Here is a 26,291-nt window from a genome sequence, read left to right on the forward strand (position 1 = left end):
TCATGCTTTTGGACCACAGTCATCGCGCACACTGTTGGGTGGTGTGAGTTACTCATGTGCGGTGTAGAAAGTTCAGCCTTCTCCCTGGAGTAAGCCATGGCTGGATTAGAGAACAGGGAATCAGTGATGGGGTGTAGTGAAGAAACTCAAGGCAGGAACAGATGCGAGGCCCTCAGTTTGCAGGTAAAAGGTTGACAAACCCTCTGAGTTAGAAAACTAAGTGCAAAGTTTCAGCTGAAACGTGCGTAGAAGGACACGTTGTGGCTGGGAGGGAGAGCGGAGGACAGGCCAGCTGTCTCCTGATGGTGAAACCTGTCCCAGACAGGGCAGGCTGCTCTGACATGTTGAAATGTCTGCCGAATAAAACAGAACCTTTCAGCGATAGGTGAATCTTGAAGGAAGACTTGGCATCCCAGTGCTTAAAAACCCAAATATCTCATTATTCTAGTTATTCTGTGAAAATGCTCCCGTAAGCACCTGGGTTTTCCCCGAATGAAGATTACCTGAATCACTTCAGGTCTGCTCCTCCAATTGCGCTTCCTGTCCTGGCGGCATTTCCTGAGAGGGTTTGTCAGTGCGTGGCCCCACCTCCAGGGCTCAGGATAGCCTTGTGGGGTGGCACTCATCCCTGTCCACGCACGCTCCCTGGCAGCAAGTGTGGTCTTATTTGAGGCCACGCCTCTAGTCCGTGTCACGTGGTGTTGGACATGCATGTGCTCAGTAAAGCATTTGAATCAAGGGGAAATGGAAGGTTCCATCTCAGTGTGAAGTAGCCAGGTGCTGGCTGCAGGGCAGAGGCAGGCGTTCCGTGGAGCCCAGTGAAACCCTTGATCCCAAGAGAAAGCCAAGCCCTGGCCTCCCATGGGCAGTCAGGCCCTTCTCTCCTGAGCATGGAGCCGGGCCAGGCCACGGTCCTCCGTGGCTCCTCAGGTGCCCGTCTGCCCTGCCCCGCGTCTGCCCAGCTCCTGATCCTTCTCTCCTGTGCATGGAGCCGGGCCAGACCGGGGTCCTCCTGAGCCCCTCGGGTGCCCATCTGCCCTGGCTCTTCTCTCCTGAGCATGGAGGTGGGCCAGGCTGGGGTCCTCCTTGGCCCCTCAGGTGCCCGTCTGCCCTGCCCTGTGTCTGCCCAGCTCCTGACCCTTCTTTCGCTTTCCTTCCTTCCCCCCGAATTGTGCTCACGTTTCTTTTTCTTCTGTGTTTGTGGCCTCACTGTTGACGGGCCTTCCTGAACACATGCTCATGTCACCCGCTGTGCCCGGCTCCTCGTCTGAGATCCACCACTTCCCCCCATGGCTGCTTACCCCTGGCTTGGGAGATGGGAACCTGCAGTGGGCAGCCCTGGTGGGGTGCAGCTGAGTGAGGGCCCTGGGCTCTGGTGGGGTGCAGCCAGGTGAGGCCCTTGGTGGGATACAGCTCAGGTGAGGGTCCTGAGCCCTGGTGGTTATAGCTGGGTGAGGGCCCCGAGCCCTGGTGAGGTGCAGTCGGGTGAGGGCCCTGAGCCCTGGTGGGGTACTATTGGGTGAGGGCCCTGGTGGGGTGCAGCCGGGTGAGGGCCCCGGGCCCTGGTGATTACAGCCGGGTGAGGGCCCCGAGCCCTGGTGGGGTGCAGTCGGGTGAGGGCCCTGAGCCCTGGTGGGGTACAGTTGGGTGAGGGCCCTGGTGGGATGCAGCCGGGTGAGGGCCCTGAGCCCTGGTGGGGTGCAGCCGGGTGAGGGCCCTGAGCCCTGGTGGGGTACAGTTGGGTGAGGGCCCTGGTGGGATGCAGCCGCGTGAGGGCCCTGGGCCCTGGTGGGTGCAGCTGGGTGAGGGCCCTGGGCCCTGGTGGGGTGCAGCCAGATGTGGGCCCTGAGCCTCCAGTGCTGGCCAAGACAGCCTGACGCAGCTGGGTCTCCCGCAGGCACAGAGAAGGTGCTGCAGGCGCAGGAGTGCGGACACCTGCACGTGGTCAACCCTGACTGGCTGTGGAGTTGCCTGGAGCGCTGGGACAAGGTGGAGGAGCAGCTCTTCCCGCTCAGGGACGACCACACCAAGGCACAGAGGTGGGTCCTCGCTGCACCCAGCACATCCCTGCCAGGCGTTCCCTCACCGGACAGCTATTGGTTCACGCACCTAGGCAATGCCCGCCAGATGTCCCTGCGTGCCTGCCCTGTGTCGCCTGGACGCCCTGCTCATGGCCCTTGTTCTCTTCCTCCTGACAGGGAGAACAGTCCTGCAGCCTTTCCCGACCGGGAGGGTGTGCCCCCCACCACCTTGTTCCACCCAGTACCGGTTCTTCCCAAGGCCCAGCCTGGCCCCGAGGTTCGAATCTACGACTCCAACACGGGGAAGCTCATCAGGACGGGCGCCCGGGGGCCCCCAGCGCCCCCCAGCTCCCTACCCGTCCACCAGGAGCCCTCTTCCTTCAGGTACATGGCGGTGCAGCCGCTGCTCCCAGCTAGTGAGGGCTCTTCAAGCTTGCTGCTCTGGGCCGTTAGGGGGATGGCTCCAGTTGCCCAACGTGAGGGTGGGTGGAGGCCGCAGACGGTGACTCCTGTTTCCGCCTGTGGGAACGCCGCCCCCACCTGCTCTCTTGAGTCCTTTTGTTCTTCTGTCCTCTCTTGGTTCCCAAAACTGAAAAAAAAAACCCCAACCAGCTTCTCAGATGTTGTCCAGGCACCCGCATGTGCACACCTGTGGCCGCCCCGCAGAGCACTCGGTCCTGGGAACACTCAGCAGAGAATGGGCAGAGCAGGGCTGGTTTTGAGCCCCCCGCCCCCGTCGCCTCACTGGCTGCTCTCGGCCGGCTCCACATTCGTTGCTCTGCCAGACCCTGGGCTGCCCTCTTGGTTTCCACACAGAGCAGACGCAGGGGTGGTGGCAGTGGCGGTTGGTAAACAGCACCGTGAGGAAGGGAAACTTGGTTGGACTGGAAGGCATTGGTAGCCGGGATCTGTGCTGCCCTGGAGAGGCGAAATTGCAGGCCCCAGGTGATGCTTCCTGAGCACGTGGCTTCTGTGCCTGTTCACCGGTGTGGACCGGAGATCAGCCGTCAGCCTGAGGTTGTGGCCCCTACAGACCCCATGGAACATTCTTGGAGATTTAAATGAGGAGTCTTTGTACCATGGCTGTTGCTTTGAAATTCACCAAAAGTTTAACTAGATTAAACTTGACCTGGGCGAGGAGCACCCACCAAGAGCTGGTGTGTATTCACCCCTGGAAGCCCTCTGACAGGTCACAACGCCTCAAATCCTGCGACGGGCGCAGAACGCGGGCTGCTAGAGGGAGACGGGTGCTCATGGTTAATGGGGAGATGGAGAGGTATGGCTTGGTATCCTTTTCGAGCCCTTGCAGGATCCGGCACCGTCCCTGCGTGGGGACACTGAGGCCCGGATTGCATGGCCCTCCCAGGTCAGGAGCAGGGGTGGCCACAGCATGGCCTTTGCACAGTGGGCGGCAGCTCCCGAGCCTGGCTGGGCAGGTGAGTAAGGAGTCCCCGCCAGGCTCCACGACAAAGCCCAGTCCGCTTTTGGGAGAGACCACTCCCTCTGGAAACGCACTCTGGTTCCTCCCAGGTTTTCTGTTTCATAGATTGTGTTTTGTCTTTTGTGATTCTGGAGAGTAGCGTGTGCCCCTCTTGGCTGATTTCACGGCCCTTGAGGTCACAGTGGGGAGTGTTGCTAAGAGGAGGAGTCGGGTTGGGCGACTGGGAGGTGGGCAGGTGCAGGGTGGCCTACTGTGTGGCAGCCTGGCAACGCGCTGGGACCTGGGGGATGGGGGTTTTGGGATGAGTCCGAGGTTCTCCATTCTGATGACAGGGAAGAGGATCCCCAGCTACACAGAGATGGTGTCATCCTGAAGGATAGGAAGGCATTCTGGTGACAGTGTCACCTCCAGTCATTAGGAAGGCGCCTGGTGGTGATGTCACCTCCCGTCATGTCCGGGTGACGATGTTGTCTCCTGTCATTAAGAAGGCATCCTGATGGTGATGTTGTTTCTGGTCTTTAGAAGGGCTTCCTGTCGCGGGGCTGGTTGGGCTTTTCATACGAGGTGTCTTTCCAACACTGCTGTTCTAGCTCTTCGAAGCCAACAGGTGTCTGCAGTTCAACTTGTTTCTGATGCTGACGACCCACAGTTGGCATCAGGCCTTGAGTGTATGGGCTCAGTCCCTCGTCTGAGGGTTGCCCTCGTCTTGGGCCCCCAGGCCCCTCACCGTCCAGCTTGGCCACAGGGTTGGGGGTCCCCAGACACAGACTTGCGCAGTTTTGATCGTCTGCTGAATCAGCTCACGAAACGTTGGGAAACATTTCACTCAGCAGTACCGGTTTATTTTAAAGGCTCAAGAACAGCCAAATGAGGGGGTGCATGGGGCAGGGTCCAGAAGGGTCGTGAGCACGGCGCGTGTCCCCCGGAAGCTCTGCGTCCTCCGTCTGTGGCGAAGGCACGGCTGATCCCACCCACTGCCCACTTGCTCCTGTAAAGCCTTCTGGTGACCAGCCCTGCCCTGAAGCTGCTCAGGCCCAGCCCACAGCCCCTCACCGCAGCGGTGATTCCGGGGACTGGGAACAGGTCTCTTTCCGTAAATCAGGGCTTAGTCCTTTGATGCTAACTCTTATTCCTTCGTTTGACTCAGTTAATTCCAACTCTCCAGCCCGTTGACAAAGCTCCTGGACCCTTCTGAGGACAGCATGGTGGAACCTGGCCTATGGGGTTGCTGTGGGCCAGTCAGTGAACAGGCCAGCACCACCTAGAGCCAAATGATGCAGAGACCCCATATTTAGGAAGTCAGGGTCTGTTGTGTGCTGTAATTCTAATCAGTAGCAGCATGATGGCAGGACAGATACGTGCGTTGAAGTGACACTGCTGAGATTTAGCTTTGAAATTGCAGTTTTGCAAAACGCTCACATAGTTTAAAGCAGCCACACGATCAGTACTGTGAACAGCACCTGTTCTTTAGATGCTGCTTTTCATACTGTTGACTGAAATGTTCAGGGGCTGGCACTGTAGTCCCAGTGCTTTGGGAGGTGGACCCACAAGGATCGCTTGAGCTCGGGAGTTCAAGGCTGCAGTGAGCTGTGACCGCGCCCTGTACTCCGTCCTGGGCCGCAGAGTGAGAGCCTGTCTCAGAAAAAAATTTTTTGAAGTAAAATCACAAACCTTTGACTTATTTTTTCTTCAGTATTTTTATTTATTTATTTTTTTGAGACGGAGTCTTGGTCTGTCGCCCAGGCTGGAGTGCAGTGGTGCAGTCTTGGCTCACAGCACCCTCTGCCTCTCAGGTTCAAGCAATTCTCATGCCTCGGCCTCTTCAGCAGCTGGAATTACCGGCATATGCCACCACGCCCGGCTAATTTGTGTATTTTTAGTAGAGACAGGGTTTCACCATGTTGCCCAGGTTGGTCTCAAGCTCCTGTCCTCATTGTCTTAAAACTACACAAAGTGGTTAAAGATTAGATACAAAACTGGTTTTTTAATAATTCAGCCTTGCTTGAAGTGAGCTAGGAATTTCTAAGATCAATGAGAAAAAAATAATTGTTACCTGAAAACATACTTGCAGATGGGAAGCTGGATTTGAAGAAAGTCAAACACTTTTACTTGAGTGACACTAATAATATAGCAACCGATAACTGTGTATGTGTTCTGAAATGTGTATAGTTTACATGAACAGCAGCAGTTCAGTTTCGAACGGCACGTCATAAACCACCATTCAGCTCTGCCTGTCTTTCGTGAGGAAGACGCACACTGGGCTGCAGTTCATTTGAATAAGTTGACTTTTGCTGTTTTTAATCTGAAAGTGTAATTTGCACCAAAATACCAATAATCAGTTAATACCAGCTCATTTATATGAAAGGATGGTAATATGATTTGTTAGGTTGCGATAATCGTCAGTTTGGTGGCGGGAAGCAGCGTTGTTGTGGCCGCAGCAGTGGGCCGCCTGGCCTGGGTGATTGCAGGCGGGCACACCTTTGCCACGGCAGCGTTGTTGTGGCCGCGGCAGCGGGCCGCCTGCCTGGGTGATTGCAGGCGGGCACACCTTTGCCACGGCAGCGTTGTTGTGGCCGCGGCAGTGGGCCGCCTGGCCTAGGTGATTGCAGGCGAGCACACCTTTGCCACAGCAGCGTTGTGGCCGTGGCAGCGGACCGCCTGGCCTGGGTGATTGCAGGGGGGCACACCTTTGCCACGGCAGCGTTGTTGTGGCCGCGGCAGTGGGCCGCCTGGCCTGGGTGATTACAGGTGGGCACACCTTTGCCACAGCAGCATTGTTGTGGCCGTGGCAGTGGGCCGCCTGGCCTGGGTGATTGCAGGTGGGCACACCTTTGCCACATTAAGGAAATGTCTCTCCCTTCACTTGGACGTGTTGGAAACTGGGTTCTCCTAACATGAGCCTGGGTTCTGCTTTTTGATGGTTTTCAAAATTGATGAAACTGCCTATTTATATTAGAAAAAAGTAATGCCTGCTTGAATGTCTCCTTCCCCAGGCTAGACATAGTGCTGAAAGTCCGAGGAAACGGGACCAGCCGGCAGGAGTTCTGCGGGGCTTTCCTGCTGCAGTGAGGACCTGGGCCTGTGTGGCTCGGCCACGCGTCTGGTCACACTCTACCTTTTCTCTGTAGGCCTCCTTCTTGGAGGAGCAGGCAGAGGGGTTTCTTCTGGTTTAATCCAAGAGTCCCCCCTGCTTGTTTGAGTTCGTGTGGCACCTGCCCAGTCCCCTGCACTACATAGACCTGTGTCCGCAATGCCCCTCCACGTGTGGACCCCTGGTGCCTGCAGGACCACTCCGCCTGTACAGGAGTCCAGTGTGGTCTCCTGCAGCCACCCTCACACCCTTGTAACAGCGCTGGTGTGGTTCCGCCGTGGCACCCCGTCTCAAGGTGGGTTCCACGCCTGAGTGGCCCCAGGCCTCATCTCTTGTGTGCATTGGTCACCCAGTTTCCCCGTGGCACCCCATCTTACGGTGACTCCTGCACCTGCGTGGCCCCAGGCCTCATGTGTTGTGTGCATTGGTCACCCGGTTTCCCCGTGGCACCCCATCTTATGGTGACTCCCGCACCTGCGCAGCCCCAGGCCTCATCTGTTGCGTGCATTGGTCACCCGGTTTCCCCGTGGCACCCCATCTTATGGTGACTCCCGCACCTGCGCGGCCCCAGGCCTCATCTGTTGCGTGCATTGGTCACCCGGTTTCCCCGTGGCACCCCATCTTATGGTGACTCCCGCACCTGCGCGGCCCCAGGCCTCATGTGTTGTGTGCATTGGTCACCCGGTTTCCCCGTGGCACCCCATCTTATGGTGACTCCTGCACCTGCGCGGCCCCAGGCCTCATGTGTTGTGTGCATTGGTCACCCGGTTTCCCCGTGGCACCCCATCTTATGGTGACTCCCGCACCTGCGTGGCCCCAGGCCTCATGTGTTGTGTGCATTGGCCACCCGGTTTCCCCGTGGTGCCCCATCTTATGGTGACTCCCGCACCTGCGCGGCCCCAGGCCTCATGTGTTGTGTGCATTGGCCACCCGGTTTCCCCGTGGCGCCCCATCTTATGGTGACTCCCGCACCTGCGCGGCCCCAGGCCTCATGTGTTGTGTGCATTGGTCACCCGGTTTCCCCGTGGCGCCCCATCTTATGGTGACTCCCGCACCTGCGCGGCCCCAGGCCTCATGTGTTGTGTGCATTGGTCACCCGGTTTCCCCGTGGCGCCCCATCTTATGGTGACTCCCGCACCTGCGTGGCCCCAGGCCTCATGTGTTGTGTGCATTGGCCACCCGGTTTCCCCGTGGCGCCCCATCTTATGGTGACTCCCGCACCTGCGCGGCCCCAGGCCTCATGTGTTGTGTGCATTGGTCACCCGGTTTCCCCGTGGCGCCCCATCTTATGGTGACTCCCGCACCTGCGCGGCCCCAGGCCTCATGTGTTGTGTGCATTGGTCACCCGGTTTCCCCGTGGCGCCCCATCTTATGGTGACTCCCGCACCTGCGCGGCCCCAGGCCTCATCTGTTGCGTGCATTGGTTGTGCTGCTGTGGAGGTGGCCCTGTCGCCCTTCATCCCTGAGAGTGGTGGTTCCTCATTCTGTTCCCGGAACCCTGTGTAGACCCCGTTGTGACCGGACGCTCAGTGGTGAGGGCAGTTGGCGCTTCGTCCCTGGACTGGTCCTCATCTAAGGCTTTGAATGTTGTACATTGTTTCTAATTCTGGCTTTGAGCTTTCTGGTGCTGGGCTGGCAGCCTGGCTCACTGTGGACCTGTGGGTGAGTGGGAACATTCCGTTTTTTCGTTAAACTTTTTGAGATGTTTGTAGATTGACTCACAGTGATAATGCAGAGAGGCCCTTTGGACCCTTTATCCTGTCTCCCCTGTGGTTGCCTCTTGTGAAAGTGGGGAACAAGCTCATCACTGGGACCCACAGGGGCTCATCCAGACAGAACCCCCACCAGCTCCCCTGTAGCCCTCACAGCCTCAGCCACTTCCCCTCCCTGACCCTTGGCCCTCCACCTGCTGTCCCTCCCTGCACCGTGCCCTCTGCGGAGTGCTGTGGACGGTGGTCAGCAGCCTTCTGGAGTTGACCCTTCTCCCTTGGCCGGTTCCTGGAGCCTCTGCGCCCCTCGTTCATGTCCTCTTCTCGCTGAGCCGTGTCTCGTGGTGTGTGGAGGGGCCGTCTGTGGCTTCACTGTTCCCCCTCTGAGGGATGTTTGGGTTGTCTCCAGCCTTTGCTCTGAATGTTTGCGCAGTTTGAGCATCTCGTCCAAAAATCCAAAATCAGAAATGCTCCAAGGTGCACACCTTTCTGAGCACGAAGATTCGCACCTTTCTGAGCAGTGACGTGGCCCTGGAAGGAAGTGCTCATCTGAGCATTCGGATTTGGGGTCACCAGTTGCAGATGCTCAGCCCGTAAGTGTGACACAGATACTTCGAAATTCAAAAATCCAAAATGGGAAACACTTTCAGTCTCAAGCGTGTTGGATATGGGATACTTAGCCTATCGAAGTTTTTATTTCTTTGGGATAAATGTCCCGTGGCAGGTTCAGTTGCTAAATTGGATGATGAGTGTGTGTTTAGCTTTTTAAAGAAATTGCCAGACCTTTTTCTGGAATACCTGCATCATCATTTCACATTTTCAGTGGTGGTGAGTGACCCAGGTGGCGTGGCCAGTGCTGTTTATTGCAGCCATTCTAATAGATGTGTCCTGAGCTGGTTGTGGCTGTGACTTGCGTTTCTGTGGTGAATAATGCCACTGAACATCACCTCCTGTGTGTGTTCCATCTGCTAGTCCTTGGTTGGCTGTGTGGCTTACAAATCCTTTCCTCCCAGGCAGCAACTTGACTTCTCTGAGACCTCAGAGGTGGGGTGTTTGGCTGGTGTAGAGCAGTTATCACAGGTTTTTAACATTTAATTGAAACATTTAATTCAGTTTAAAATAACAGTGCAGTTGGCCCTTTGAACAACACTGCTTTGAACTGTGTGTGTCCAGTCATACGTAAAGGGGTGTTTGAGCCAAATGCAGATGGGAAGCGCGTGTTCGCTGGACGGGAAGCGCGGCGTTCACGGAGGGCCGAGGCGAAGAGTGGACTTTGACAAGGCTCAGGAAGCCCTGAATTCCAGTCAGGCGGATCATCCTCTAGAGGGTCTTTGGCAGAGCAAAAGTTTTTAATTTTCACGAGATTCTATTTATCACTTCTTTCTTTTAGGAATCGTGCTTTTGATGTGAGGTTAACTAGTAGCCTAGTCCCAGATCCCAGAGATTTTCTTGATGTTTTATCCTGAAAGATCTGTAGTCTTTCATTTGACACCTCAGCCCGCGATGCTCTTGAGGTTGGTTTTCTGGCCCTAGCCAGACATTGTCGCGGGTGCTGTCTTCCCCACGGCTGCTCTGCCCCAGCGTCTCAGGTGTGCTCAGGTGCACCTGTGTGGTCTGTTCCTGGGTTTTCTGCCTGGAGATGCCCTTGATCAAGTTGGATTTCCTGTTTCTGTGAGTTGTTAACACCAGTGAGTGTTGCATTGTTCCGGTGTTTGTTGATTGATATTCTGGTGTGTGTGGTTTTTCTTCTTTTGCCTGTCAGTATGTGGTGCTCACATTGACTGATTTTTGGACATGAAAACAACCTTGCAACCCAGAGACCAATCCCCTTGGCTGTGGTGTGTGGTAACCTTGATGCACTTCTGTGAAGCGTCTTCATGTTGATGTTGAGGGGCCTGTGGGGCTGCACTTGTCACATTGTGTGCCGTCTGTCCTGGGTTTGTTGTGGCTCGGTGGCCTCCCGTGGAGAGGTGGGAAGCGTCCGCCCTCCAGCAGTCCGCCCTCCAGCGTCCCTGGTGAGACTGTAGACCTGCCGCTTCTTTTCACGTGTTTGGGAGAATTCTCCAGTGAGACCGTCTGGTCCTGGAGGTTTTATTTTTGCAGATTTAAAATGTCATGTTCCTTTTCCTTAATAGTTACAGGGCTTTTCACAGGACCTGTTGCTTCGGGTGAGTTGTGGTTGGTTGTGTTTTTGAAGGAATTGCTCTACTTACCTCTGCTTGCTTTGGGATTATTTCTTATGATTTTTGTTTCGACAGTCAAGTGTGATCTAGAGAACCAGAGCGGGGTCTCCGGGGCTCGCCTAGATTCCTGCTTCCGTCCTTGCGGAGTTCCCTGAGGGGGTCCCTTCCCTCCCAGCCTGCCCTGCGGTGTCCATCATGCTCTGGGGCAGGCCTGGGCCCGCTGCAGTCTCTCCCTTGCTGGGGGACGTTTTCACGGGACAAGACTCTGGGTTGATCTTCCTTTTTCTCAGGGCCTGAGAAACATCTGGCTTCCTTCTGGGCTCCGTGGTTCAGATGAGTGATCTTCTGTCTTTGGCCGTTTTTCCTGTAGGTGAGCTGTGTTTTCTCTTCCATTGCCTTCAAGGTTTTTCTCCATCTTTAGCTGAGGTTTGAGGATGAGGTGTCCTGGTGTAGATTTGGAGGATTTACCTTGTTTAGGTTTGACTCTGCTTTTTGAGTTGGAAGGTTTATGTCTTTTGACGTCTTTGGGACATTTCCGGCCACTGCTTTTCAAGGCCATCTCTGCCATGCGTAGGACGGCAGGGACACGGCTGCTGAGGTTTTTCGTATCTCGTGCGTCCCTAAGCTGTGTGCTTTTTCCTGGTCAGCTCATTTTCTCTGTTGTCCGGGTTGGGTGGTTTCTGTTAGATTTTCAGGTTCACAGCCTTCCTCTGTCTCCTTCATTTGCTGCTAGTCTGTCTGTGACATTTTTTGGTTTTAGTTTTTATTTTTCAGTTATAAAATTTCTGTATCTTCTGTTTCTTTGCCAACCCCCTGTGTTTTTCATTTGCGTATTTGCAGTTGCCTGTTGAAGCGTTTTTATCGTGGATGCTGTAAGTCACTATGAATCTTAGCCTCTCTGCCCCCTCAGCTTGGCCTCTGTTGATTGCCCTTTTCTCCGTAGTTTGAGATCTTCCTGGTTCTTGCTGGGGCAAGTGACATCAGATTGAAACCTGGACCTTTTTCACATCATGTCAGGAGACTCTGGATCTTATTTAAACCTTCTCCCATCACTCATTTTGTTGGGGGTCATGCTCCAGCAGGAGTGGAGGCCCCCTAGTTCCTGCCAGTTGGGACAGGAGTCCATTTCCCCACACGGCCTCTTTTTGATGCCTGAGAGTGGGGGATGAGGGTGACGCTGTTGCTGGTGGACGCATGTGGGGATGGGGGTGACGCCATTGCTGTGGCAGTCCTGGCTCCCCACGTCGTCATCGCTGGCACCATGGGAGGAGTGTCTGCATCTTCAGTGGGGGCTGGTGACAATCCTGACCCTCCCACATGGATGGGAGGGGCCTCATTGCTGCCAGTGGGGTTGGATGTTGGGCTCCCCACGGGCTCCCCCATGGCCTTCTCTGAGACCTCAGAGGTGGGGTGTTTGGCTGGAGTAGAGCAATTATCACAGGTTTTTAACATTAATTGAAACATTTAATTCAGTTTAAAATAACAGTGCAGTTGGCCCTTTGAACAACACTGGTTTGAACTGCATGTGTCTGATTATACGTACATAGGTGTTTCAGCCAAATGCACGTGGGAAGCGCGTGTTCGCAGGATGGGAAGCGTGGCGCTCGCGGGATGGGAAACGTGTGTTCACAGAGGGCCAAGGTGAAGAGTGGACTTTGCCAAGGCTCAGGAAGTCCTGAATTCCAAACAGCACAGATCAGCACCTTCAGATTTCTGGGCAGAAAATCTTCTCTTCATTGTAAATAGCCTAATACAGTTGTGTCTTTTTAGTTTTGTGACTTTGACTTAATGCCTGTTTTCCTTCACCAGGATGGGTTTTATCCCCTCATCCTTGTGCCTGTCCCGAGCGAGCTGGTGTCTGGGACGCACGCTCAGTGCCTCCTGGTCTCATCCTTTGGTCACTCAGGGAAGAACCAGCAGCTAGAAACAGCCGCCTCTGAGGAGGGCAGCACCACCCATTTTCCCAGAGGCTTGCCTTAAATTCCAGCAGTCAGAGGCATGCATTAGAATATATTAATAAGATTTACACATCCAGATCGAGAAAGATATGTATAGAGGAGAAAAACCATTTCAAATGGAGCTGCGGTTTTAACATAGCAGAAAAATCCTTGAAACAGAAGATTGGCCCTTTCTAGTTTATTTATTACATTAATATTTAACCATACAAGCACGAGAATTACCTTTTTCTGGGTTTTTTTGTGAATTTTTTTTTTAAGATGGAGTCTTGCTCTGTTGCGCAGGCTGGAGTGCAGTGGCGTGATCTCGGCTCACTGCAACCTCTGCCTCCCGGGTTCAAGCGATTCTCCTGCCTCAGCCTCCTGAGTAGCTGGAATTATAGGCACGCACCAGCATACTGGGCTAATTTCTGTATTTTTAGTAGAGAGGGGGTTTAGCCACGTTGGTCAGGCTGGTCTCAAACTCCTGACCTTAAGTGATCCACCCACCTTGACCTCCCAAAGTGCTGGCTTCTACAAGCGTGAGCCGCCGTGCGGGTCTGTGAAATGATTTTAATTTCAGCCCACTGACGTGTTTTGTCACTGCGCCATTTTTTGTATCTGTTTTCGCAGCCTGGAGATGGTGCATTTTCTTGTTTTGTATTTTGCCATGTAGCTCTCCAGACCCTGTTTTCAGGGTGAATGGCGTGTCCTGGGGGTTCCCAGAACACGCTTAGTCTTCTGTGTCTCTTTGCCCTTTATTCTGAGATGCTGAAGCCCAGCAGATGCTCTCTGCCTCACGGGGGTTTTGTGGATAAAAGAAGTTGGGTGTTACTTTTCCACAGGATAGTCAAACATGTTTTGCCACGCAGCCTGGCTCAATTAGCCAGTTCTGATCTATTAAACTCCGAAAAGCGTGTTGGCGAAACATCACGTTTTCCTGTGGTTCCCTGTTGGGGTGTGAGTGTTTGCCCAGTCCGAGAGCCAGGAGTCTGACTCAGTTCTGAAAAGTGCGATTCAAACTGACTTCCTCATGTGGGGCCTATGAAATTCCTTTCAGAGCGGTTCCGCCACCCCAGCCGCAGACGTTCGGCGAAGAGCTGCCTGACGCTCCGGACGGAGAGCAGCCTGGCCCTTCTAGAAGAAAGCGACAGCCCAGTATGTCTGAGACAATGCCGCTGTACACTCTTTGTAAGGAGGATTTAGAGAGTATGGACAAAGAGGTGAGCCAACCACGCCCTGGTGCCCACGGCGCGCTCGTGCTGGGGCCGCAGAGCTGCGGTGTGCGGGTGGAGGCAGAGCGAGAATTCTGCACTTGTGCAGTCGTGTCTAGTTCGAGACTAGCGCTCATGGTTTTCATGGAGCTTCCTATTCAAGGAGACCCAGAGCGGCATTAAGCGGTGTGTCCGCAATGTGTGGCGTGAGAACACGTCGAAGTTGTGGCTTAGGATTCGTGCCTGCGTCTTCACCAGGACCAACGCCGCCCAGCCCCTCCTGCTCTCCTGGCCCACCCCAAGGACATGGGACAGGGTCTGGAGGCACTCGTGGTCGTGAGGAGGAGTGATTCCCCCTGCCCCACGCCGACAGGCCCCCATTGAGAAACGCTGGAGCGCTGTGTGTCCGCTGCACGTGGGCCTTACACACACACACAGAGTGGCTGGTGATTCTCACAGCATCTCGTTACCACAGCACTAGAGAGCTTTAGGCCGCGTCGGTGGAGTTGGGGTTTTCTCAGCCGGGTCCTGCTTCACTCCTGTGTCCTGGCCCTTGGCCCGCGTGCTTCTCCTCTTGGGTCCCAGGCCGCCCGATGGAAGGTTCCACAACAGTCGGGGTGTTGGGGCGGGTGATCTCGCAGCACCGTCCTTCGGAGACTGCTCTTTAGAAGGACCGTCCTGGGAAACCACATCCCGTGTCCTCCTGTAAGTTGCCCTCGTGGGTGGCACCTGTGTGGGGTCCTCACCCGCAACCAGTCAGGGCACAGGCCATCCCCTTCCCTCAGGTCCTCGTGTTCCCTTCAGAGGCCGTCCTCCCTGCCCGCCTGGTGCCGCTGTCCTCTGGAGAGAGCCGCCATTCTGTTTGCATCCAGAAGGCGGCAGAAGTTTCTTGAGGAGGAAAGCAGCTCCTGTTTATTTTCAACAGTAGCAGAAAAATCCAGATGGTTCTGTTCAGGGCAGACTCGTCTCATTAACTCAGGTTATCACTTTTAGATACCAGTTTATCTTGTGAGGATCAGACCTTTTTTCAGGAGTGCTGAATTTCTCTGCCATTTTTCTGTCTTTTTGTACATTAGCTGTTTTTTGTTTCACAAAAATGTTTTCTCTAAAAAAAATTTTTCTCAACCACTACCTATAAGCCCAGACCACTTTATTTGAGATTCCAGAAGGTTCTATATAAGGAACAGCCACCTGCCTAGGACCAGGGGCAGGAGGAGAGGAGGGAGGGACTCTACCTCTTCCCACCTGGAAGCCGCTGACACATCCCATCTCCCTCCTGGTTTCCTGGTCGGGCTTGGAGGACTCAGGATCTGTTCCCCGCGCAGTCCTGTTTCAGGCAGTGGTGACAACTTGATTCTTAGTCATTCGATATCAAAGGGGGTTGAATTCGAAATGGGGGACAGATGTCTTGAATGTACTCAGCAGCTTTCAGCCACCCCAAAACCTAATCCTTTCTCTCAGAAATAAAAAGTGATCGTAGACCCCCAGATGCGGCTCTTTGGGAACAAATGGTATTGAAAGCGGAAGACTGCAGCGGTGGATTGTTCTGTGCGTGGGGGAGAGGCCAGAGGGTTTTATGTTTGTGAATATTTAAAGCCTGCTTGATTCTCTTGAGTCCTGGGCCCTTAAGACAGTCAGCGCCTGCAGGCAGGAGAAGGGGTCAGAGGAGCCCCGGTGCCAAGGACCCGAGGCCTCTAGGAGCTAGAAGACGTGAGGAAGGGATTCTCCCTGTGGACACCTGGATTTTGGTCCTGTGAGGCTCATGTTGGACTTCTGACCTGCACAGCTGTGAGGTTATGAATTTGGATCATTTGAGCCGTGGTGCGTGGTTATTACAGCAGCCTCAGGAAGCTCCTCATGACCCAGCCCTGGCTTGACAGCCTCGTTTCACATCTGTCCCTCTTCCACTGCCTGTGCTTGGGGCAGATGAGGCAGCTGCACCCCAGATAAGCCTGTCTTTCGGGCCCGTTGCCTGCACCCCTGTGGGCCTGTGAGATGAACTGGGTACCTGCCCCGTGGTGCTCCCTGGAGGCTGCCGTGGCCTCTCTTCATCCTGGGGATACATGGGGTGGGGGCTGCTTCTCCTTTTGGGACTCAGGTAATGGGGAGTCAAGTGGATCTGGAACCAGGGTCAGGTGCAGCCTGTGGAGGGGCCACTGAGTGAGGGGTGTTGAGACCTCTGGCCGTTTCCAGCACGTCAGTGTATTAGGCGTCTGCTGCTTCAGTGGTAGAGGAAGGGTCTCCTTGTAGACAGAGGAGGGGCAAAGCTGCTGACCCAAGAGCTGCGCCTGCTGTGGGGGACGCCACTCCCACCCCCTCGACGGGCTTCCCCGCCCCTCATATGAGGAGCAGCTTGGAGAACTCAGCCCAGTCAGTGCTGTGGGAATGCCAGACCCAGTAGGCATCTGGATTTCTTCTTGGGTTTAAACCGCAGAGGCTTCTACAGCTAGCAGACCACTCACTTCATGTCTCTGCTTTCAAAGAAAAAACGGTCCCCCACGTAGCACGTGCTTCTGATCTCCACGTCCAGAACGTGCCTAAGCAGCATCAAGCGTGATGTCAGTAGGCGTTCACCTGAAACGGCATTGAAGAAACTTGAAGGCTGTGAAAATTAACGTTGTAATTTTGTCTTAACCATTTTTAAATTCTGCATTTAATATACGTGGAAGCCAAGAAATGTGATGACCCCGATAAAATGCCTCAAGAACAGAGGCCGGGTGTGGGGCCACCGTCACCAGGAGTGCTCCCAAAATCACATGAGACGTAAGAACTCGCTAACATCAGGACTGCTCCCAAAATCACATAGACACGAGAACTCACTAACATCAGGAGCCCTCCCAAAATTAAGACGTAGAACTCACTGTCACCAGGAGCACTCCCAAAATCACGAGACGTAAGAACTCACATCAGGGATGCTCCTCAAATCACGTGAGACCTAAGAACTCGCCGTCACCAGGAGTGCTCCCAAAATCACATGAGACATAAGAACTCGCTGTCACCGGGAGTGCTCCCAAAACCATGAGATGTAAGAATTCGCCAATATCAGGATGACTGTCCAGGCCACTTGAAACAATTACATGCCACGTCTGTCTACCAAAAACAGGTTGAAGGCAACATGCAAAAAGTTTCAAGCTGTCACAAAAAGTTAAAACTTTGCAGATTCTTATTGCCCATGAAATGCACCTGGATGTAGAACTTCAGAACGGTCCGGCCTGGAGTGTGCTCTTATGCAGTGTCCAAGCTGCTTCTCTGCAGTTGGCACTGGTGAACACAGCAGTGCTGCAATCCCAGCCCGAGACTCTGTGCTCTTCTGACCCCTGAAACCACTCCCACCCATCATTCAGGACCCTGCTCACCTGCTCCCTTTCCACAGATCTGCTCTGACCCCCACCCCACACACACCGAGAAAGGAGGCAAGGGGTGTTGGACACAAACAAGGACTGCGGACGGCAGCCACACTCGTCTCTGCACATGGGCGTGGCCATCAGTGTTGTTCAGCAAACAAGGAATGTGGACGACGGCCACACTCTCTACACGTGGACGCGACCATCCATGTCTTTGAGCAAATGACTGCAGAGGGCCGCCACACTCATTTCTACACATGGATGCAGCCATGCCTGTCTTTCAGCAAATTTGGGGAGTTTTCAACCGCGATGTCTTCCAGTATTTTTTCAAGGCCAGTCTCTTTCTCTTTCGGGAATCTGTGACACAAATATTAAACGTCTGGGCCTGTCCAGAGGCCCTAAGGTGCCACTCCTTCTCTTGGTGTGCTTCTTACGAGGCCGTGTCTGCAGCTCCACTCTTAGTATCTGTGGAGTCTTGGAGCCTAAACATGTTAGTGAAGCTGTGTTTATTGAACTCAACATTTGTTCAGGAAGTGCTGGGCACCTGCTAACGTGGAAGCCTTCTCCCAGACGAACAGTAGACTCACAATAGACTGCAAAATTAATGGTGGATTAGAATCAGGGAAACTAAAGGGCTAGAACCCTTACCCATGGCTGTGTACAGCTGACACATCTGAAGATTCATTAAAATACACACAGTGCACGTGAAATCAGTGACGTTTGGAAACTTTGCTGTTACTGAAGAGCAGGGATTTTTCCCTTTATGTCTGATTTGTGGTTTTTCACCACAGTTGTGACTTGATCTTTTAAAATATTTTGATTAACCAAAATCCTTTAAGAATGAGTTAGTTTTGTACATTTTGTTGTCCAGTCAGTCAGTAGAAGTTGTTGATGACAGTTGATGCAAAAAAAGACTTAAGTCACAGCCATGTCTGAAGATTTGGTCATTCTTTGCGTGGTTGGAACTTTAGGTATTTGGACTTGGTTTTGACTTTTCTTCCGTGAAGTTGGTAACTTTAGAAAGAACGCTTTTCTCCTTGGGCTTAAGTATTTCCTGAAAGGTTTGGTTACTGAAGTGATAGTGAATTAAAGTTTTCCCGCAGGTGTCATTGAATAGATAAGACGTTATCTTTTGTTTGATGAGAGATTTGTCACAGTCTCTAGGTAGAGAAGCTTTCTGGGTGGATTTTGGAGTGCGTAATTTGCGTGAATCATTCTGGGGACACGAGCTGCCTGCAGCCTCGTCTTGAGTGAAGGACTTTGGGTCCCACCTCTCGAGCTTGGCAGTTTCTGAATGCCTTGAGTTTGTTTTCCAAGTTTTGGGGTTTTTTACGTTTTGTTAAAGTTCCTCTTTAGCTGATGTTTTCTGTTCATAAAAGCTTCTTTCCAGTTGGCATTATTTCACTTAAACATTCACTCCACATTATAGTTTTTCAGGCAAATTTCGATTTCGTGTTTAATAGAGATTTGTTCCTTGAAACTCGAGCTGAGTGCATGTAGTTGGCCAGTTGGATGGTGGCCTTTTCACAGGAGGTGCTGTGTCTTGTCATCTGCTGGAGCCTACGTGTCTCTACGCAGACACCTGCCTCTGTCTCAGTCAGCTCACAGAGAGACTCACAGCCACGTGTCGGCCCCCCTGCACGTTCTTGTGTGATCATGGAACTGCAGGGAAGGGAAGGTGCCGGAACCAGGGCTGGGAGGTCACCAGACGGTTGAGGCGGGGCCTGTTCCCCTGCACAGCCCTGCGGGAAAGCCTGCTGGGCCCCAGAGCCGGCGTCCGCAGCCTCTCCAGCTGTGTTGCCTCGTTTCTGCCTGTTCTGCTTCTCGTGGTCAGGGCGCTTTCCAGGCCCTGCTCCGGGTGCCTCTCATTTCCCATCCTCGCGCGAAGCTGTCCCACCTCACTGCAGGACAGAGCTGGGTAGTTTTATTCTGTGATCCCGAGTCATGCAAGGAAGTTGGTAGAAACATTTGATTTCCGTGCATTGACAGGATACAGCAGCATCTGGTGTTATCTGTATTTCCCCTTTGGTAGAAATTCCGACACTTAGGTATGAATTCATTTGTGTTTTTTCTTTTTACATACTTCTAAATTTTCCTTAAGATTAAAAAAAATTATTTTAGCATGTTCTAAATAAAGTAAATACAAACGACCCTCAACTTATAATGATTCGCTTAACAATTTTCTAATTTTGCAATGATGTGCAAGGGATGTGTGTTTGGTAGAAACCACACTTTGAATCGGGAGTCTTGACTCAGAATTCTGTAGAACAGCTCGTTCCAAGTCGGCCTTGTGCAAGACAACTTTGCTAGCAATGGGCTAATGTCTGAGTGTGGAAGGCAGCTGGGCCGGGTGTGCTGACGCGTTTTCGGCCTGTGATGGGCTCATCTGGACGTGACCCCATCCTGAGTCCAGGAGCTTCTGTGGTACAGAAAACTGTTTTTCAAAAAGTGCGGTCACCTTTTTTGTAACAACAAGCCCAGGAAAGATAGGTGGTGTTCCCACACTGATATGTTTACATGAGTCAGGCAGAAAGAGGGAGAGGAGATCGGAGCACGGTGTAGGCGAGGTCAGGTTTTAATGTGTGCCCATGTTTCTGGTTTGGCTGTGCCAAGCATGCCTCCGGATCTTCCAGATGGCAGCGAAGGGACACGTGCCGGGCCGCCCTGCGTCACCAGCGTTGGCACGGACGTCTGAGGCCTCCCAGGTGGGCTGCCATGCTAGCGAGGGTCCCTCGGGGTCCCTGGGTTGCCTGCTGGCCGGCCCGCCTGCCCTTGGCTGTCAGATATAAAACAACAGATTTTTAACAGTGCCTTTTTTTCTCTCTTGACAAGGTGTGATGCAGTGTTAAAGGCCCTAAGTATTTCCGAATAGAATTGAATAGAATTATTCCCATAGGAGATTTGCCATCAAAACAGTAAATACAGTGATGTAAGCATTCTGGTGAAGTGTGAACAGCAGTAACGTCTTGAAGTAACTAGATGCTCTGATGACCAGTTCACGCCAGCATCTCTGGTAATGTGTTACTTTCAGGGATCATTATCATGACCTGATGATAAAGCCTCTGCCTTAGCTAATTAACTATTGGTTAAAATGTTTCTGCCTTTTGATGATTCAGGCCAGGGCACATGTGCTGTGACTCGCTGGACAGTGGCGATGGGTTTGAAATTGCAGACTGGGCGGGGTGGATGAGTTGGCCTCCCTGCGGGCTCGGGGGCGGAGCCGTGATTTCTGATCAAAGCGGCCTCACACCGAGCCTCTGTGACTCTGGACTCGGCCTCCCCTGCTCCGAAAGGCGCCTGTCTCAGGAGTTGTGCTCCGTCCGCTTTGGCCGTTTCTCGTAGCTGCTGTGGGGGTGGGGTTGGGTCTGTGTCAGTGAATGCCCCTCGAGGCCCCAGCCTGGTATGCACATACCCAGACCCCTCCTGGGAAGCAGCCTGCGCTGGGGACTGTGGACAGGCCGCCCCACCTCACCTGCCTGTCTTGGGGACCACGCGGCTGTGCCTTCGCACACAGATGCCCTCAACATGGGAGAGCTGGGAGCAGGGCTGTGCTCTGGAATGGGAGCCCCGAAGAGAGCTGCCCACCAGCACCCCCCCAACGCGCCGGCACCCCCCCAATGCACTGGCACCCTCCAACGCACCAGCACTCCCCCCAACGCGCCGGCGCCCCCCCAGCGCGCCAGCACCCCTCCAACGTGATCCATGCTGGACATAAAACACTCTTCCCCCCGCTGGCCGTCGGCCGAGAGGGCCCCTCGATGCTGGGTGCAGGTTCTTTGTGCACGTCCTTCTCCCAGCTCCATGCAGTTGCGGAAAGGAGGTGAGAACTTGAGTTCACCTCCCCGGCACTGGGCTCAGCCTCTCCCGCCGCCACAGTGAGGCACTGACGGCACCCGTTTCCTGCCTGCTGAGGTTCGAGGAGGCTGAGGTTTGGGTGCGGTGCTCCCATCACCTGCTCACTGGCCTGCCGCCTGTTTCCACTCCCATCTGCGTCACATGTGTCAGGCCTGGGACCGGCTGAGCGCACCCCAGGTGTTCAGGAGTTGCCCTCTTTGCATGTGTCCCAAATTGGAGGCGTGCCCAGAGCGAGCGGGCGGGCATCTTAGCGAGCGTCCCTGTGGCGCAGCCACGTCTCCACTCCCAGGTGGCTGCTCTCCTCCTGGATTTCAGGATGGGAAGGACGGGGGTGCCTCCCGGAAAGCCCCGTCCCTCGGGAGTCGTGCTGTGGCTCTCACTGATCTTGAGACTTTCAAGCAAATGTGCTGGTTATTCACCATAAAATCCAACAGTGCACTAGGAACAAAGTCCCTGTTCACATAAGGGACAGAAGGAATTTAAACCCAGTCTTTGCCTGCGAACTGCCTGTCTGGGTTTGCTCTTTTACCCGGGGCTTTGTTAAGGATTGGTTGAGTTTCAAACCCCAGGGCTCAGGTAGAAAGCAGAGTCCCACCTCCAGCCCCCACCCTGCTACACTCAGAGCCCTGGACTCTGCCGGGAGAAGGCCTGTTGCAGGGGCACGGGGCCCGGGAAAGAGGTCTGTCGCTGACTCTTGGCCGTTTGTCAGGTGGACGACATCCTCGGGGAAGGCAGCGACGACAGCGACAGCGAGAAGAGGAGGCCTGAGGAGCAGGAGGAGGAGCCCCAGCCCCGGACGCCAGGGGCTCGCAGGGAGCGGACACTCGGGGCAGCGGCGTCCAGCGAGAGGAGCGCGGCAGGCGGCCGGGGGCCCAGGTGAGTGTGGGGTCTGAGGTGGGAGGGGCCTGACGCGGGCTCCCAGAGGTGACTCTGCTCTTGATGGGCCACCTGGCTGCATCTCGTTCTTCATGCCCGTCCCCCATTCTGTGTGTGAAACCAGCAGCTTCCAAACTCAGCAGGCCCTGGTGGTGGCCGCTTGGTTGTCTCCATGCCGACTCCATGTCATCTTGCATGTGCGCAGGTGTGTGGGGTCTGCATGTGTGCAAGGAGTGTATGGAGTTCTGCATGTTTGCACAGGCGTGTGTGTGGTGTCTGCACATGTGCGCAGGCCTGTGTGCGGTGTCTGCACACGTGCCGTCTGTTGATTCTTAGTGTTCAACATGAAGACTGCGTCTGTTGTTCCCTCCGCCCTGCCAATGTCAACATGCCAGGATTTGGGGGTGTGGAATGACTCGGTGTTTCCTGTGACCGTAAATTGCTCTTACCAAATAGAATAGGACACGGTGATGCTGTTCCCTTTCTTAAACATCTGTTTTTACCTGGATTTGATAATTACCTCATTTTTGTTAGCTTTCTTCGTTTTTGGCTGTTTCTGAATCCCTGGCTGCCTCTCCACTCCACTCCCCAGCCTCCCCCCACCCGCCTGCTCGCTGCCCCCAGGAGTTGCCTTCCCCACTCTCTGGGGTGTTCTCTGTCTCTGCGTTTTGGTGGAATCCATCTCCCAGAAGCTTCCTGAGAAGGTGTCTTTGTCCCGTCCACACGTCCGCAGGCGGCGGGATGCGTAATCCCCGGGTGGCACCATCTCCTTGAGGATTTGGAAGCACAGCTCCCGCCTTCAGCTCCGGGGCTGCCCCGAGCCCGTCCGCGGTGACCTCGGAGGCTTTGTCTTGCTCGCCCGTTAGACAGGATGTGGCCCCCCAGGTGCTGCCAACATCCTCAGTACAGACGCGTGTCCCGAGGATTTGCCCTGAGCACTTGGCCTCCAGAGCCTTCTTGCAGCTGCTGCGGGGGGGTTTGGGGCCAGTAAACCTCTGCATCCTGGTTTCCTCACCTGTGAAATGAGGTAGGAGCAGCGCCAGCCTCAGAGGGGCTACTCCCAGCTTCAGCAGGTGAGCAGGGGGCGCTCCAGGTGCACGTCTGGCGTCTGTGGTGAAGAAAGCAGTGCAGACTGCTTGCTTTATTTTCTCCACTGAAGCGGTTCTCCCCATGTCTGGTCTTACTCTTAGGCTCTCCTGTAGGTGAATAAACAACATTTCAAGAAAAGAGTGTGACTCATTCAGGCAATCCAGTTACAAAATTGGGCCAGAAATTCCAACAAGTGCAGACAAGACGCGATAGTCATTGTTCCATTTGCAAGAATTACAGAAAATCACTTGATTGTCTGCTCTGTGGTTTAGCAGGGAAATGAGTGCAGCTTCTCTCCAGGTAGCCCACTCTGTTTACCACGTAGGAAGCCGTATTTTCCAGCTGTGTTGAAACGATGTGAAATTGTTTTAGGAGAGATTGTGAAACTCCGTGTTGGGTGGTAACATGCCTTGGTTTTCCCACATGAGCGACAGGGTGGTTTTGCCTGGCCGTGCCTTCCTTCACTCTCCGGTGTAGGTCCGCTGGGTCTGTTGTGAAGCTCTGGGGTCAGGCCTGGGGAAGGCGGTGCACTGGGGGCCTCTGGGAGGGTTCCCCTGCTCTCCTCGGAGACCCTCTAGGCCAGGGCTAAGCTGAGCCAGCTCCAAGGAGTGTCTGCTGCGGCCATGTTAGTATCTGGATTTGCAGCGTGCTCTGGGTGTGAACATAGGTGGTTTTAACCTGATAATTTTTTTCTAATTAAAAGAAGAAACCCAAAGTGCTTTTCTACTAAGACCGGTGAAGGTGTTGCTGGTGTCCATCCACGTCATCCAGGATGCATGCCACGTCCGTGCCTCCCCCTGTGGGCACCTGGATGTGGCGCTCAGCGGGTCGGGACCCAGAGCTGCAGAGGACTTGGGGGCCAGGACTGGAGTTAGCACCCCTGGGTTTTTCTTTTTTTGTTGTTTTGTTTTGTTTTGTTTTGCTGAGTGACCTGCCCATGGCAGAACTGACCCTCACTGGTGAAACCCTGCAGACGAGATTAGCCCCTCTACTTCGAGGTGTCTTCCATGCTGCTCTCCCAGCTGCAGGAGGCGCTTGGGGCTGTGCCTCTCCATTCTGGCTCCTCAGGCAAGGACCGGATCGTTACTGTAATCGCCGTTTCACTCCATGTCTTAGGGACTGGGCGGGCTTGGGTGATTTTAGAATTTGAGATCAGGAGAATAAAGTGTCCTGGGTGTCTGTTCAGATTCTGCTGCTCAGCCTTCATCTCTGCCACCAGGACAGTGGGACTCTCACCTCCGCCACCGGGACAGTGTGACTCTCACCTCTGCCACCAGGACGGGTGGGACTCGGGTCTCGGCGCTTGCTCACAGCCTTCATCTCTGCCGCCGGGAGGGGTGGGAGTCGGCGCTTGCCCCTGCCTGCGCCACGCCTGCCGTTTGCGGATCACTGTGGGCGTGTGGCCGTGATAGCAGCCTGACTGCTAGAGGCCATGTGTGCCCCTCGAAAGGGTGGGGCAGTGGGGGTCTGTTCAGCTTCCTGTCAGCTGGGTTTTTGTGACTCTTGGGCTTTGGGGACCTCACTTTTTCCTTGAAGACCAGGGGACTTGGGGCCTTCCAGTTTTATTTCATTCCTGTTTATGGGGTATTCAGTGAGACATGAATGGTTTGAAATTTTTCACATGAAATTTTTGCTTGTGATGAAGTAAATGTGGTTTTAGTTTTTTTATTTTTGCATGTCGAACATGTCGGTTTCATCGTGATTCTTTCCCACGTGGCGACACATTTCGTACAGAAGCTGGAGGCAGCTCCGCTTCTTCCCGGCAGTGCTCTGGCTGGCGGGACGTCTTGCTAATGTCACATGGCCAAGAATCTTAATGTCAGTTGAACTTGAAAATGAGTTTTAACAGAAGGGGGAAGGCTGTGTTTTTTACTTGTCTACCAAGAAGTGATTCATTCTTCCCTCAAGTCAACAAACATCAGATGCCTGCTCTATATGCAGCCGCCTGCCAGGCACTTTCGCTCCTTAAAGTAAATCCTCAAAATAAAAAACCAAACAAGGCATCTTCAGAATGTTTAAGGATCTCACAGACACATCGTCCCACCACCAGTTCCAGGTACTGAAAAAAACAGGCACGCAGGTGAGGCGAGGTCTCCTGCTCAGGTGATCTGTCCCTGAGCCTGTGGTTGGGTGAGGTCCCCGTGCAGTTAATCTGTCCCTGAGCCCGTCCTTTTATGCTTTTGGTTGCCGGAGGTGAATCATCGCTCACAGAGGCAACTTTAAAATAAACCATACCCTTTTTCAGATCATTCCTAGAGTTCGTGGAGAAGTGAAAACGACATTGAGTTAACTGCCAAGAAACATAGCATAGCATTGGTGGGAGCTGTTAGCGGCAAGAAGATGAGCTGGTCGTTCCCATGATCTGTTGACAGAGACAACAGCTGACGACGGCTCCCTAAGTACTTGGAGATTTTAGTCCTGGCGCCGTTTCCTGTCCCATCTGGTGCAGTGATAAACAGGAAAGGAAAACAGCACCACATTTTAAAGGCTTAGTTTCCTGACACGACTACCCAGATCCCAACACTCAGCTCTTCTCCACGGGGGCGTGTGATCAGCCTGCATGGGAGACGCGGGGCAGCAGGCAGGGCCCTTCCGAGGTTGACCTCCCTCCTCTTGTCCGTTTGGGAGGGTCGTGTGAGCTCCCACTTAGACAACGGGGAGTAGTGCTCCATCAGAAACACTCACACATCAAAGTTGTGTTTAATCTTGGATAATTAAGAAAGATAATCTTTAGAAGAGAGAGGAGCAGAAAAACTATTCAAAGACATAATAACTGAAAACTCCCCAAATTTAATGGAAAACTTTAATTTGTATGTCCCAGAAGCTCAACAAACTCCAAGTAGGATGAACACAAAGATCCTCACCTGGGCACATTCCCCTGGAAGTGGAAATGCCAGGAGCAGGGCTGGGGGCCCAGAGGAAGCATGAGGCGTCACAGGGGAGAGGCCTGGGGGCAGCAGAGGAGGCGTGAGGCAGAGGCCTGGGGGCAGCAGAGGAAGCTGAGGTGTTGGTGGAGAGAGGCCTGAGGGCAACAGAGGAGGCGTGAGGCGTTGCAGGAGAGGCGTGAGGTCAGCAGAGGAGGCATGAGGCATCCGGGAGAGAGGCCTGGGAGCACCAGAGGAAGCGTGAGGCGGAGGCCTGAGGGCAACAGAGGAGGCATGAGATGTCATGGAAGAGTGGCCTGGGAGCACCAAAGGAAGAATGAGGAAGCGTGAGGTGTTGCAGGAGAGAGGCCTGAGGGCAGCAAAGGAAGCCTGAGGCAGAGGCCTGAGGGCAGCAGAGGAGATACGGGAGAGAGGCCTGAGGGTGGGAGAGCCCATCACACCACAGCCGCTTCTCCCATAGATGGTACCACCACACCTAGGCCCCTGTATGCAGCAAGACAGCCTTTCCAAAACAAAGGCAGGGTTTTCCCAGACAAAGTGGGAATTCAGTAGCAGACACACCTTACAAGAAGTTCTAAAGGAAGCGCTTCAGGCTGAAAGCAGGTGACCTGGATGAAAATCTGAATCCACACAAACAAGCAGAGCACCA

The 26,291-nt window shown here is 53.9% G+C and overlaps 1 protein-coding gene across 6 annotated transcripts in view; it reads left to right on the forward strand.

Annotated features, from left to right (window-relative positions):
* The window catches only part of CTDP1 (CTD phosphatase subunit 1), a 71,998-nt gene that overhangs the window by 36,609 nt on the left and 9,098 nt on the right, over positions 1–26,291 (forward strand). For 5 of the 6 annotated variants that reach the window (XM_030925920.1, XM_030925923.1, XM_030925921.1 and 2 more), the window contains 4 exons: positions 1,898–2,039; positions 2,199–2,405; positions 13,440–13,602; positions 21,502–21,668. In XM_030925920.1, coding sequence (XP_030781780.1) covers positions 1,898–2,039; positions 2,199–2,405; positions 13,440–13,602; positions 21,502–21,668 — 679 coding nt within the window. The remainder of the gene's footprint in view (positions 1–1,897; positions 2,040–2,198; positions 2,406–13,439; positions 13,603–21,501; positions 21,669–26,291) is intronic. The other variant, XM_030925922.1, reaches the window with a different exon arrangement.

The sequence above is a fragment of the Rhinopithecus roxellana genome, chromosome 21 (assembly GCF_007565055.1).
Source record: "Rhinopithecus roxellana isolate Shanxi Qingling chromosome 21, ASM756505v1, whole genome shotgun sequence".
Lineage (NCBI taxonomy): Eukaryota > Metazoa > Chordata > Mammalia > Primates > Cercopithecidae > Rhinopithecus > Rhinopithecus roxellana.